Consider the following 15,053-nt stretch of genomic DNA (forward strand, 5'->3'; position numbering starts at 1 on the left):
AAAAGGAAGTGTTACATGCATGAATATACATTTTGCGCTGTGATGCCAAAGAGTGCCTTTTAAATAGACTCTATACAGGTAATTGGAGCTGCTAGATTGTTGCTGTTTCTTCTTCCAGTGCTCTAAACTAAGCAACTACTGTATTTTACTTTTAGAAGACAACTGAAGGCGGCCCTGTTTAGGGAAGTTTTTAATGTTTGATGCTGTACTGTTTTTAATATTCGGTTGGAAGCCGCCCAGAGTGGCTGGGGCAACCCAGCCAGATGGGCGGGGTATAAATAAATCTCCGCTCCTCCACATGCAGCTGCTGGGTGACCTTGGGCTAGTCACACTTCTCTGAAGTCTCTCAGCCTCACTCACCTCACAGAGTGTTTGTTGTGGGGGAGGAAGGGAAAGGAGAATGTTAGCCGCTTTGAGACTCCTTCGGGTAGTGATAAAGCGGGATATCAAATCCAAACTCTTCTTTCCTCTGGCACGTCAGGATTTTTTTATGTTTTCATGAAAAATCCTGAGAGTTCAGAAAGATGTCACCAAACTACCACCAGTTACCACATTCCTGCAAGTTTCAAAGCTATTGCCGTTGTCCCAGTAACATGCTTTCTCCCCTTACCTTGCCATTGGCAGTGGTCTGGAAGCAGTGGCATCACAGGAAGCAAAAGGGAGCCCTTTTCCCCCAGCCTCCCTCCATCACTTTCAGCTGCACAGACTTAACAGATTCTATGGCTAGGAACATTGTGGGAGATGTAGTTCCCTTCAAGAACTCCTATATGGCATTGTAGTTCTCTGCAAGAGCTGCTGCAGCTACCATGATGCTTCAAGCCTTGGCGGTATTTTAAATGGAGTGACCAAAAAGGGAGAAATAAGAGTTATTTGTTCCAGCATGCAGACTTTGGCCCAGACTTCTATATCATTGTCTGCATGTTTTCAAGCTTCTCTCCATAGTTATGAAGGCTGTGACATGTCTCTCCTTTAAAAATGAAAGCTGAATTCTAATATCTGTTACTGAAATTCTCTCATTCTTCACAAATTGTCTTTTACTTCTAGTAAAAGAAGATGAATGTGATTCTGATGCAGAAAATGAACAAAATCATGACCCTAATGTTGAAGAATTTCTGCAACAAGACGATACAGCAGTTATCTACCCTGAAGCACCTGAGGAAGATCAAAGACAAGGAACACCAGAAGCCAGTGGCCAGGATGAAAATGGTTAATATTACTTCTGTTTTCTGTAATTTGTAAAATGGTTTTATTGGAAGCAAGCGCTGCATACATTGGCTTCCATTTTGAAGTAAAAAGTATGAATGATGGCATTTTCACAGAAAAAAAATCATAGGCTTTAAAATGCAGTCAAAATCCAAACTATAAACTTTGTGTTAAAATTTTATTTATCATTAAGATATCCTGTGTGTTTCTCATATTCCCCATATATTAATACTCTGTTATAATTCAAATCTGGTTTACTTACTAGTAATTAGGGTTAAGCGCATAGATTCTTTCTTCTAAGTCTATGTGCTAAATGCCACTGTAACTGACATATATTTACAGGGGCAGGACTGATCCTCTCAGTCATTACTGTTGAAATGTTTGTTTAATGCCAGTATTGTGCAGGGTGTAAGAAACTGCATGGTTTCGATAGGGAGCATGGACTTAAAAGCAGTGGTGGAAAGAGTAACGGTTGGTTGCATAGGGCAGAATAAGGTGGAAGTGGCCCTACAAGCCGATGCTGGTGAGAAGGATCTTTGCTGAAAAGTAGGAATTGAAAGAGCAATACCCAATGTGGAAAATAGAACAGCCTCTCCCATTTGCACTTCCTCTTTCCCCCTTTTTCATGTTCTTCTTAAGACCAAATCGTATGCAGTACCGGAGAACCCTTTTTTTTTTTTTAACGCAGCCAAAGTTGATCAGAGTGTGGCACTGGGAGGGGGTGTTTCCCCACACCATTTTCTTGACTGAACTAGCTCCTGTGGAGCTCATTTTTTAAGAAAGAAAACACCCGTGCGTACACACACACACACACACACACAAGTGCAGCAGCTTCAGGGAGTTAAAGTTATGAGGGCAGGTAACCCCTGTATTTAAAAAGGCAGGCAGAAGACAAGCCCTAATCACACACACCCCACAAATCCACCCATCCCAAACACCCACCAACGAAAAAGCAAAACACACATCCCAATCTTCCAAACTTACAAGTCAGCAGTAGGGTCCCCCTTCTTTTTCTTTCCTGAAAGCGTTTCTGCTGGTGTCTGCAAAATGAAGCATGGGCTTTTCCTTTCCTATGAAAATTTGTCTGGCTCTCCCTAGGGCTCTGGGGCATTTTGAGGAAAAGGAAGGGAAGAGTGTTAGGCAGGTGGAGGCCTGCTCTTCTCTTTCTTGCACATTGGAAGGTGCAGAGGAGCTCAGCCACCATGAAGGATGGAGCCATTGTGATGCCCAAGGCTACTGTACTGGATGCTCCAGGGCTAAATACTTCCTCAAATGCCACTGTTCTGATCAAAATCAGAGCTCCCTGTCCCCATGGCTTTTTTTAAGGGCTGGGGACTGGGGAAGTCTGATCTCAGATTTCCACCATGTCTGATTGTAATCCTGTGGATAAGGTCCTTGCCAAACTATACTTTACGGTGTCTAGTATATGGGTCATTCCATATCAAGTGATCCAACTTTTTTACCTCATGTCATCCAATTTTCTCAATATTTTGTACACTTGTTGAATGATCAAAACTAAGTTTAAATGGAAAAATTTTAATTTTTCATCTCATCCTGTTTTTGAGTTCAATTTTTTGACATTTCAAACTCTCATAATGCAAAAATGGGATGAGATGAAAAAATAAAATTTTAGATTTAAATTTAGTTTTGATCATTCAACAAGGGTACACAATATTAAGAGGTAAAAAAGTTGGATCACTTGATATGGAATGAACCATATATTACTGTAAATGCTTTTGAAATTTTATGTGATGATAATTTACATTTACAGTAAATTCCAAATTAATAGGAAATGCCTTTTTATGGCACTCCATAAACAAACCTTAGTATTAACCGCTGTGAAATGTCTTCAAAACAAAACTACTTTTTAAAGGGTTGGCTAGCTTTACTAGTATTAGTAGCCAGTTTGTATTATTTTATAAAGAAGTTAGAAGTGTTCGGTAAAACCCCCCACAAAGTTATTGTGAGTTAGCCCTGATCAAAATATGAAAACAAACAGTTGAAGAGCTGTGGTGAGTGACTTGGAAGCTTTTAGTCAGTTTTAAAAGGAGCTCAGAGTGATCCTGTAGCCATGTACCTGGGAATAAGCATCACTAAAGTAATTAGGACTTCTGACTGGATATGTACAAAATGGCATTTGTGCTATAGTAGCGTATGTGTCAGTGTGGGTGTAGAATTTCCTTTCCCATTGCTATTGGGTCATTTCACCATTCATCAAGACTATCCTAAGAAATTCAGAATTTGTTAGATATCTATTTACAACTTATATCCTTAAAGTAAGAGTCAGGGCAGTGCAAGCAGGCATCCACCTACACAACAGGGCTTTTCCTTCCTCCTGTGCACCCCCAAATCTGCTCTTCAGGTTGGGGTGTATGTTGAACTGGAGGGTGGGGGAACCAAAAGTCCCATTGTGCAAGTGGATTTTCAGGTGGACGGTTTTGGATGTTGCCCTAAATGTGCTGATTCATTTGTTTATACACTATGCTGCAATAATTAGCCCCCTAAAATGTTTCCTTATTCTTCTTCAGGCACGCCAGATGCATTTTCCCAGCTGCTTACGTGCCCTTACTGTGATAGAGGGTACAAACGCTTTACCTCTCTGAAAGAACACATTAAATATCGCCATGAAAAAAATGAAGATAACTTTAGTTGCTCCTTATGCAGTTACACATTTGCATATAGAACACAACTTGAACGCCATATGACATCACATAAATCAGGAAGAGATCAAGTAAGTGATAAAGTTCATATCCAATGCACTGTTTGAAACTCAATGGTTGCCTTAAACGATTTTGGTTTTGTGTTCATTTGAGTATACTTGCATATACAAGTGTGTTTAGAGTATACTTGCCTTCAACAATGTGCTATTAGAATAGCAGGAGCAATGCAATGTTGTGCTCTTCTGATAGTTCTATCATTGTAAAAATTTCAGCTTGCCCAATAGGACGGTCTCCTCTTCTGCCCCTTTGCACTGTTGTGGTGTTTCTCCATATCCCCAGGGCTAACTGGGGAGCAATGCAAAGGAAGGAAAGTAGGGGGTCCTGTTGCCCTATAGCAGGACCCATTGCACTGGCTCCCGTTAACACACTTAGCTGAATCCAGACTATAACAGCTTTTAGCAAAGCATTTTTACCAGGGCGTTTTTTAAGTGCTGCATGACTGGGCTAAGGGTGATTTGATTAGAATCCTTAGGTGAAAATAACACTAATGTCTTACATTTATTTTCTCTTGCTCATTTCTGGATTCTGTTGCTGAACAAAAGCCTCAGGGCTTCGTAGAGAGTATTATTGGCATACTAGTCACAAAGAAGAAGAGAGGGCAGGTGATGTGAAAACTTTTGTTAAACCAAGTTCTGTAGGGGAAAGGTGTTGATAGTTACAGAAGGGAAAGACTTACAGAAACGTCTCCTCTGATAAAGCTGTGAAATGATACCACACATGATGTAGAGCACTGAAGCACGTTGTAAAGCTAAAATCATGAAAGATGAGTAACCTGGGGCCATCGCGGCTCCTGACACCATGCAGATGCGACTACAGCAATTGCACAAGTGATTGCAGATTGTTGTATAGATATCACACCTCAGAGATGCTCTGGCAGGCAGCCAATATACGAACAATGCACAGTGTCTTGCAAATAATATGGTCAGCCACCGACACCTGGTCAACATAAAATAGATAATATTTTTTATTTATTAAAAGATGAATATCTGTTTTTCAGAGCAACCCCCACCCTCCCAAGGCTACTGTGCTGTGCTGCATTCAACATTTCTACTGGGAATTTCCCCTCTTAAGACTAATGGTTTAGGCAGGGGTCAGCAAACATTTTTCAGCAGGGGGCTGGTCCTCCGTCCCTCAGACCATGTGGTGGGCCGGACTATATTTTTTTTGGGGGGGGGTGAACGGATTCCTATGCCCCACAAATAACCCAGAGATGCATTTTAAATACAGTGGTACCTCTACTTACGAATTTAATGTGTTCCGAACACACATTCGTAAGTTGAAAATATTTGTAAGTCGAATCCCATAGGAATGCATTGGGAGAAAAAATTCGTAAGTAGAAGCAACCCTATCTAAAAATTCGTAAGTAGAAAAAATCCTATCTAAACTGCATCCAAGATGGCGGATGGAGCTCCATTCGTAAGTAGAAACATTTGTAAGTAGAGTTATTCGTAAGTAGAGGTACCACTATAAAAGGACACATTCTACTCATGTAAAAACACGCTGATCCCCAGACTGTCCGCAGGCCGGATTGAGAAGGCGATTGGGCCGGATCCGGCCCCTGGGCCTTAGTTAGATACTTAGATACTGTAGGTAGGTAGGTAGGTAGATATTAGTTGCACATTTGTAACATAGCTTCACTTGCCTTTTCCTGATTCATAAAGTAGTTGTTCCAAAATTTCTTCCAAGTCCATTATCCTTGATGTTGGAAACCTGACAAAATGCTTTCTTGTCATGAATCTCTGACAAAGGGATCTCAAGAAACCTTTTCAAGAACGTGGCATTCTGACAAGGGTGACTTGCCAAGAATGACTTTGTTATTTATTATGATTCCTCCTCCTCATTTATTTTTAGCAATGTCCAGTAAGAATTTGAATGTACTGTACAGTATATATGAAATACAACTGAGTTGCTAAATCACTTATAAGTTATGAGCCTTTATCGTCTAGAAGCTAGCTTGCATTTTATCTGCAATTTGCAGAATTACTGTATTGCTTATTTACATTGCATGGCCTGCCAAGTGCTCCTGTTTGGGGACTTGAGTACAAGATATATATATGCAGCCATTGTGACTTGTGTGAGTCACAATGACTTGTGACATGAAAACAAGCCTTCCATGTCTACGTTGTTCACATGGTGCAGAGGCCTCCCTGTGTTCTCTGCCTTATATATTGTTAACTCAGTGGCAGCTTCAATGTGCTCCTGGTGTGATCACCTGGGGGACCACTATGTATAAAGTGCCCTCAGCATGGAAGAAATGTGCATAGGTGGAACAGCTACCCAGAGACCAGAAACACTGCTTCTCATTAGCTCCAAGTTTTTCTTTCTTTCTTTTTTTATTAAAATAACTTTATTTGATTCATTCAAACTGTACAACAATTTAACAGCTTCAACAAAAAATCAATAAAATAAAATACATCTATAACTTTGTGTTACAAATGTCTTATTCGTAGAATCAACCCTATCCTCCCTCCTCCCAATCCCCACCCTGAGCCCTCCCTCCCTTCCCCAGCGACTTCTCAGCCGTTGCTGAGTTTTTCCCTTATTATTCCATACTTAGTCTCTACATACTGTTTTTCTAAGTTACCAACATTTATAATTATATATACCATAACTTTCTATTGTTTTTCATACTTTACATATAATAAAACTATAATTTATCAGAATCTTTAGTTAATTGTAGAGCTTTTAAATATTTGAAATGAGAGTTGGTTTTTCAATTTTGTCTTTTATATAATTTAAAAAGAGTTTCCAATTATTATTTGAATCCTCTGATTTAATCCCTTTAATTTGTTCATACTTTGATTTTTTATAAAAAAAATTATATAATTACTATAAGATGGCATCAAAGCTCCAAGTTTTTCTTGCACATGTTTTCCCTGTCTAAAAAGTATAAGAGTGGTATGTACAGCATGTCTCTTCCATGCCCTTAAGAATTTAAGTTTCATAGTCACAACAATGTTTGATTTAGTGTTGGGCAAAATGCCTTTCACACACACCACTGTTTTGTTCTTGGGCTGGATTTGGGAGTGACAATGTGCTGAGGTGGGGCAGATTTACTGCTGCTGGTGGTTCCTGGTTCTCGTGGGCATCCCACAGTACTCCACAAGGAAGACGTCTGAAGCCACATGAAGTCAGAGTGAGGGTTATGCTTCCCGTCTTATGAGTTTAAACAGAAAAATGCCACCCAGCAGCAGCTGAAAATGTGGTTGTCATCGTGGGCAGGACCATGAATTGAGTGGTGAATCAAGCAAAGGCGGCGGGGGGGGGGGGGCAATGGAGTTGTTTTCTTTTGGACTCAGCAGAGGCCTCTTTGTAAGATATACATAATGCCCTATTGGGCGTATAAAGCATTTGTAGGCCTGATTGATTGATTGATTGATTGAGTACTATCTGTTTGAACCATTAATTTGCTCAATGGCCCTTGGCTATTCCAGATCCCAGTCTCAGTTATTTATACAACTGGGGGAAATAATAATAATAACAATAATTTATACCCTGCCCATCTGGCTGGGTTTCCCCAGCCACTCTGGGCAGCTTCCAACAAAATATTAAAAATACAATAAATCATCAAACATTAAAAACTTCCCTAAACAGAGCTACCTTCAGATGTCTTCTAAAAGTCAGATAGTTGTTTATTTCCTTGACATCTGATGGGAGGGCGTTCCACAGGGCGGTCACTACTACCAAGAAAGCCCTCTGCCTGGTTCCCTGTAACTTCACTTCTCATAGTGAGAGAACCACCAGAAGGCCCTCAGAGGTGGACCTCAGTGTCCGGGCTGAACGATGGGGCTGAAGACGCTCCTTCAGGTATACTGAGCCGACGCCATATATATAACGATTCATCTCACTTTGCTATTGTGATTATGGTGATGAGAGCAGCACCTTAACTTATTGAAGGGCTGAATAGTAACTCATGCTTTTGATGTCTTACTGCCTTTAACAAAAAGTTGCTACCTCTGTTGTGCATACTTAGCAAACGGCTAGTTGTTTATTTTAATATTTATAACTGCCTGCAATATTTCATGGATTTTCTCTGCCTCCTGGTATCGGTTAGGGGATCTGTAGCTGTGGGACACGATTTCAAATCAGGAACCTTCACTTGTTTCTTCTCTGTTGGAAAGCTGCACTGGAGAGTCTGCTATGCAAACTGCTGGTCCCGTCCTGTTCTATTAAAGTTAATGGGGGGCATTTCATTGCAAAACTTTAGCAAATGCCTAATTCAGATGAGCATTTATAGGGATACAAAAATCCATAAATAAGCACTGTTAAGTTCAATGGGGAAATTAATCACAATTAATGGGGCTTTAAAAGAGTGGCTTGTGATTCAGTAAATTAGGACTAGTATTTAACCTAGTAAAATATTACCTTTGCACCATTTTTTTTGTTTCATGATAACGTGTTTGCTGTGAACTGCATTTCTTTTTATTAAAGCAAATTGACCCCAATAAGAAGACAATTCTGCATATTGCCCTGTGCATTCACTTCAATGCCAGGTATGGGCTGTTTTTCCTAACATTGCAGTTTTCCTATCATGGCAGCCCTTTCTTGTGTGGGACTCCGTTGTTTTGTTCCATTTCATAGAAGTGTTTTCCTGTGGATCCCTTGTTGGTGCAATGAATTATAGTAGATGGAGGCAAAAATGTATCCAATGCGTTGGCAGAAATGCATGTACCGTATTTTCTCATACCTACCAACCTTGTGAGATACAGTACTATTTTGAGTAGTCATGAACGAGCATATGCAGCTTCCACCAAATGCAGGCTGGAGCCCTGGGCACCTTTGAATTGTGGAAACTTGAGTCCAGCAGCTCAGAACAAAGTGAATTATACAGGTAAAGGTTGAAAGATGCTTGATACATCTTTCCAGAAAGTTTCTCAAATACAGTGGTACCTCGACAACTGAACGACTCGACTTCCGAAGGTTTCGACTTCCGAAGTCGACAACCCCAGAGGTTTTTCGCCGTGAGCACCCAGAAGCGCAAAATCGCGCTTCGCGCATGTGCAAAACAGGCACTTCAAGAACCGAAGACTTCGACTTACAAAGACGGCCGCGGAACGGATCGTCTTCATAAGTCGAGGTACCACTGTATCAAGGTAGACAAGGATTTCTGGAATCTTAACTCTTATGTAACTTTGAACTTAGCTGAATCCAATTAGTGTGTGCTTAATAAAAACATTTTAAATGCAGGAAAGAACCAATTTTCCACTGAATGGTAAAAACATTACCTACTACAAAGACAACTCTTGCATAAATATCTCAGTTCCATGTCTTATCTGTTGAGTCCTAAAAAATAAGTAGGCCTGAAGGGCTAAATCATATTGCAAATATTTTAGAATGTGTTGACTGCATAGCTGCCAAGTTTTCCCTTTTCTCACGAGGAAGCCTATTCAGCATAAGGGAATTTCCCTTTAAAAAAGGGATAACTTGGCAGCTATGTGACTGGTTCTTTTTTTTTTTTTACAAGATAGTTACATGGCTTCAACATGACTTATTAATGCTGATTATTAGTTATATGTGAGCTCTACTAACTTTTGAAATATGATTTCTGTGTATTTATTTGGAGAATGATTTGTGACTGAGTGCATTTGTTACTGGACCATCTTCCCTAGAGCAGCCCTGTGATGTCGTTACATAAAGGAATTCGAGGCCAACAGTAAGAGCCGGAAGCATGTAAATGGAAAAATCAAGTCAAATAATTAAAATTTAAACAGGCTTTAATGTTTCTTTGTCTCATAACCCAGATTCTTTGGATGTCTTTTACAAATAGAATAAGGAAATGCCTTGTTGAATTTCCTAGACATGTAAAATGCCAATACAGTCTCTACCTGAAATTTTAATAGAGGGCAAAATTATTTTGTGGCTTATTTTTCTAACTTTGCTCACCCGTTTTCTTGCTAGTTTGTATTTCACAAGCAATATCTTCAATCACCTGATGATTTTTTTTAACTCTATTAAAATTTTATCTTTTTTCTATTGCAAATAAGAGATTCCTCACTTGTGTGTTTCGTTATACATGTTTTCTCTTTATCTTCTGATTGATATCCACATTCTGTCTTGCAGAGACATGTAACTCAATCTAGTGGTAACCGAAAATTCAAGTGCACTGAATGTGGAAAAGCTTTCAAATATAAACATCACTTAAAGGAACACCTACGAATCCACAGTGGTAAATATCTTAAGTCCTGCTTGCCAGTATAAAATGTTGCATACCACTTGCTATGTTAAAAACTATGCCAAATTATAGCCTGCAGTATAAATTATGTGTTTTGGAGCGTTGAACATAATTTGTCAGCAATTAGGTAAGATATAAATATGTTAAGGAGGCTCAATAAAGAAGTTTTACTGTACATTATCAAAGCTGTTCTTTGACTGTATGACCCTTGTTCTGGCTAAATTGTAAGGTGGCACTAAGTTGTTTCAGCCATTGGATGTCCAGTGTTGGTACTGAGAAGCGGTGATTTTAAAGTTTATACTTATTGCCGTTGGGTTGTATCCAAAGGTATTTTCCATTCATGGGTTATAATAATAATAGTAATTTTATTATTTATACCCTGCCCATCTGGCTGGGTTTCCCCAGCCACTCTGTTTTATACCTTGCACGAGAAAATATAAATAACATCCAAATATGATGTTCAATCTGTGCATCAGCTTCTGCAAGCAAAACCACAAGAACTGTTATAGATCCTACCTGAGATAAAGTACTGTATTACCTCTGGAGCAAGCATTTATGGAACAGCAAGTACAGCTATTTTCTTTCTGCTGGTTAAATGTTTGGTTTATGCAGCTATAGTTGTCATACACCATCCATTTCTTGGATTTTGCCTTTTACAGAAATTTTTTTTGCCCTTTTTTGGAGTGGGGGGTGTATAATGCCATTTATTGGTTCAGCTAAACAGATGAGCTTTTGGACACTTATCTTAGATGATGTGCAGATTTTATAAATGTGTGAAATCTTGATATATATTTTTTCCCATAGAAAATGTAGTACAGTCCAGAAAAAATTAGTAGTCATTACCTTTGGAAAGAAAATGCATAGTTAAATGTTTAAGTACCATTGAGGGGGTTTGGCAATAGCTAATATTCATTGGATTGTGCCTTTTGCATTGTTTTCCTGAAGGCTTTGGTGCAAAGTTACTTGAAAGGATAGTATATGTGTGCATATGAGTTGGCTTGTCATTAGTTTTGCATCTGTCGATTTTGAGGAGCTCCTGAGCAGATATTGCGCCGGATCCAAGGTGTCCTTCCACATGTGGAAATCACTTTCTGCTGATGCAAGTTAGAGTGTTGTGCAAATAAAGTGAAGCTACATACAAAGTATTCCACATCTTGTGGAAGCATGATTGCTGTGGAGCCTACTTTTCTGTAGCAGTGTGTGAGCTATTGTACTTGCGGCTATAATCCTTCTAGACTCTTTAAATCCAAGCTATAATTTATTAGTTCAGATTCCTAGATTATAATGGCTTTTTTCTTTCTTTTTTTTATACCTCTATAGGAGAGAAGCCATATGAGTGCCCAAACTGCAAGAAACGTTTTTCCCATTCTGGTTCCTACAGCTCCCACATAAGCAGTAAGAAATGTATTGGTTTGGTGCCTGTGAATGGCCGGGCACGATCAGGGCTCAAGACATCTCAGTGCTCTTCCCCATCCCTTTCTGCATCGCCGGGTAGCCCAGCAAGACCACAAGTACGACAAAAGATAGAGAATAAGCCGTTACAAGAACAGCTCCCCATTAACCAAATTAAAACTGAACCTGTGGATTATGAATTCAAGCCCATAGTGGTTGCTTCAGGAATCAACTGTTCGGCCCCTTTGCAAAACGGGGTTTTTAGTGGTGGTGGCCCGTTACAGGCAACCAGTACTCCTCAGGGTGTGGTGCAAGCTGTTGTTTTGCCAACCGTTGGCCTGGTGTCTCCAATAAGTATCAACTTAAGTGACATTCAAAATGTACTTAAAGTTGCCGTTGATGGCAATGTAATAAAACAAGTGTTGGAGAACAGTCACGCCAATCTCCTTACATCCAAAGAACAAGAAACAATCAACACTGCATCCATACAACAAGCTGGACATTCCCTCATTTCAGCTATCAGTCTTCCTTTGGTTGATCAAGATGGGACAACCAAAATTATCATCAACTACAGTTTGGAGCAACCTAGTCAACTTCAGGTTGTGCCACAGAATCTGAAAAAAGAAAACCCCGCCCCAACAAACAGCTGCAAAATCGAAAAGTTGCCAGAAGATCTTAGGGTGAAATCTGAGAAAGAAAAAAGCTTTGAAGGAGAGACCAATGGTAGCACTTGCCTTCTTCCTAATGACTGCCCAGGAGAATCCAATGCACTTCAAGAATCAAAGCACTATGATATCAGAAATCCCACTCAGCCATCTCAGCTAAGCGGTGCAGAAGCTGAGAAGTCCGAAGCCTCTGTTTCACCAGAAACAGGGGAGGCTAATCTATCTCCTGGACAACCCCCTCTAAAAAATCTTCTATCCATTCTAAAAGCCTATTATGCATTAAATGCACAACCAAGCTCAGAAGAGCTCTCGAAAATTGCAGACTCCGTAAATTTGCCATTGGATGTAGTAAAAAAGTGGTTTGAAAAAATGCAAGCTGGCCAAATTTCTGTACCATCATCAGGACGATCTTCCCCTGAACCTGACAAATTAAAAAATTCTGTGGATGATGACCGTGCAGGACTGGAAACTGCAAATGAACATCAGGACGGCACGTCTAATTCTGAAAGCTCCGTCAAGGTAGATAAACCGCAGACTGTATCAACAGGATCAACTCAGAATGGTTCACAGAGTAACACAGCATCCCCATCGCCCCTTAACCTCTCTTCATCTAGAAATTCACAGGGTTACGTGTACCTTAATGAAGGTGTCCAAGAAGAGCTACAAATAGAACCTCTTGACCTTTCACTACCAAAGCAACATGGAGAAACATTAGAGCGATCTACTATAACTAGTGTTTACCAGAACAGTGCTTATTCTGTCCAAGAAGAACCATTGAACTTGACTTGTGCAAAAAAAGAACCGCAAAAGGACAGCAGTATTACAGACTCTGAACCAGTTGTAAATGTAATCCCACCAAGTGCCAATCCCATTAATATTGCTATACCTACAGTCACTGCCCAGTTACCTACAATTGTTGCCATTGCTGACCAGAACAGTGTTCCATGCTTACGAGCTCTTGCTGCCAATAAGCAAACCATTCTTATCCCACAGGTAGCTTATACGTATTCAACCACCATTAACCCTACAGTTCAAGAAACACCAAAACAGATGCAGGCCAATGGAAGTCAGGTACCTGAACCAATATATGATTATATATTTTTAATTCATGAGGCAAACATATAAAGTCACAAAATGAGGTTGGGAAAATGAAGTGTTCGTTTTGCTAATAATAGATTATTCTGACTAGCTGCATTTAGCTAATACGAGTTTTTTCTGTGCAAATACCTCACACTTAATGTAAGCAAGGCCTTTCATTCCATACGCCAGACACCATTTAGCTTTACTGTGGACTAGATGCAGATGACGACAAGAATTTGAGTCTGGTATTGCAATTCCCTTTTCCATGTGGCTGTGCCTACACAACGTGGCTTATAATAGCTTCTTCAATGGTAATGTTACACACCTTTGACCTGTGTCCATTATATTATGAGGCACGTTCCAAAATATTTATTGGGGGTATTTTAACAATCAACGCCTGCATTTTCTAATTATGTAACAAAATTATTAGCCCTGTGCTGAATATTCTCTAATTTTGATAATTCCTAAAGAAATGTGCATGTTACTGCAAAATACTGATCTGCCCAATAATGGCATTGCTTCGTGGCTTTTTTATATTGTTACGTTTCTCTGGTTACTGCTTGATTATAGTGCCATAGTCCGTCTCCATCATCCTCATTTAGCCCGATGCCTTTTAGCCTTTTAATCAGCCGAATAAGCCATATGATTCTGTTTGCAGGTGTCTAAGATGTTATCCCAGGGTGTTGTTGCCATAGCCAGTCAGATTAAATGGCAATAAGGGCAGATGAAGTCAAAGGCAGTGAACGTGAATGGGTTATATCAGGCATAGGCAAACTCGGCCCTCCAGATGTTTTGGGACTACAACTCCCATTATATCCCTGACCACTGGTCCTGTTAGCTAGGGATGATGGGAGTTGGAGTCCCAAAACATCGGGAGGGCCAAGTTTGCCTATGCCTGGGTTATATAAACTCTAGCCTGGTGATTACTCAGGTGTGCTACAGACACCTCAACAAGTGCTACTCTCCCTAGCAAGGACTCATCCCAGCTGTAGTTTGGTTACAGGAAACTGTCCGCTGCTAACATGGAGTCTTCACACAGTCCAGGCAGAAAAAGCCAACCTTGGCGTAGATGTCTAGTTGTAAGGCAACAGGTGGGGGGGGGGCTTCTACTGCTACATCAGTGTCTGCAATGCAGTAATGCGCCTAACATCCTGGAAGTTAGATGCAGATGTTGGCAGGCCAGACACCCAGTCCTCATATTCCATTTTATACACAAGCAGCTGTTTGTACCTTGTTCTCCATATGTTGCAGGATGCAGCTAATACGTGTCACTGGTCTAACTATTAAATTACTGAGGGAAATCAGTTTCTGAGTGACTGATTATGTAGTGACCACATTATTATTAAGATGCATTGCTAGAAAGTCTCATTTTTTTTTAGCTTGTTGATACCATTAATGCTGGAATTGAAATGATTTTTTGGGGTTTTGCCTTCATAGTCGAGGATGAACTTTTAGCACAGGTTCATTGGAAGTGCATTAGAAATATATGCAGATAATTGAGAGTGAAATTAAACAACTTTTAAACGCATACAGTACATTATTTTAGTTCTTCATAACTGGTATCAAAGTAGTGAAATCTGGAGCACTTATACATTACTGCTAAAAACATTTGAGAAAGTCAAATTGACCTAGTGCCTTCTTACAATTTTTTTAGTCTATAACATTCTTGCCTATGATATCTGCCTTCTTAACTATAGAATAGCTTTCACTGTTCTACTTGAAAGCCTGAACATCAGGCAATTATTTAACCTAAATCTTCATGACCCCCAGTTATTAGCAAAGTTAGAATGATAGGTTCACAAAAAGAGAGAGATGTTTGCT

The 15,053-nt window shown here is 39.8% G+C and overlaps 1 protein-coding gene across 2 annotated transcripts in view; it reads left to right on the forward strand.

Annotated features, from left to right (window-relative positions):
* Nucleotides 1-15,053, forward strand: part of ZEB1 (zinc finger E-box binding homeobox 1) — a 75,883-nt gene that overhangs the window by 57,467 nt on the left and 3,363 nt on the right. For both annotated transcript variants that reach the window (XM_088653421.1, XM_035130361.3), the window contains exons 4-7: nucleotides 1,045-1,206; nucleotides 3,732-3,934; nucleotides 9,984-10,089; nucleotides 11,416-13,223. In XM_088653421.1, the coding sequence (XP_088509547.1) occupies nucleotides 3,905-3,934; nucleotides 9,984-10,089; nucleotides 11,416-13,223 (1,944 nt within the window). In that variant the 5' untranslated portion in view covers nucleotides 1,045-1,206; nucleotides 3,732-3,904. The remainder of the gene's footprint in view (nucleotides 1-1,044; nucleotides 1,207-3,731; nucleotides 3,935-9,983; nucleotides 10,090-11,415; nucleotides 13,224-15,053) is intronic.

The sequence above is a fragment of the Zootoca vivipara genome, chromosome 11 (genome assembly GCF_965207765.1).
Source record: "Zootoca vivipara chromosome 11, rZooViv2.hap1.1, whole genome shotgun sequence".
Taxonomy (NCBI): Eukaryota; Metazoa; Chordata; class Lepidosauria; order Squamata; family Lacertidae; genus Zootoca; species Zootoca vivipara.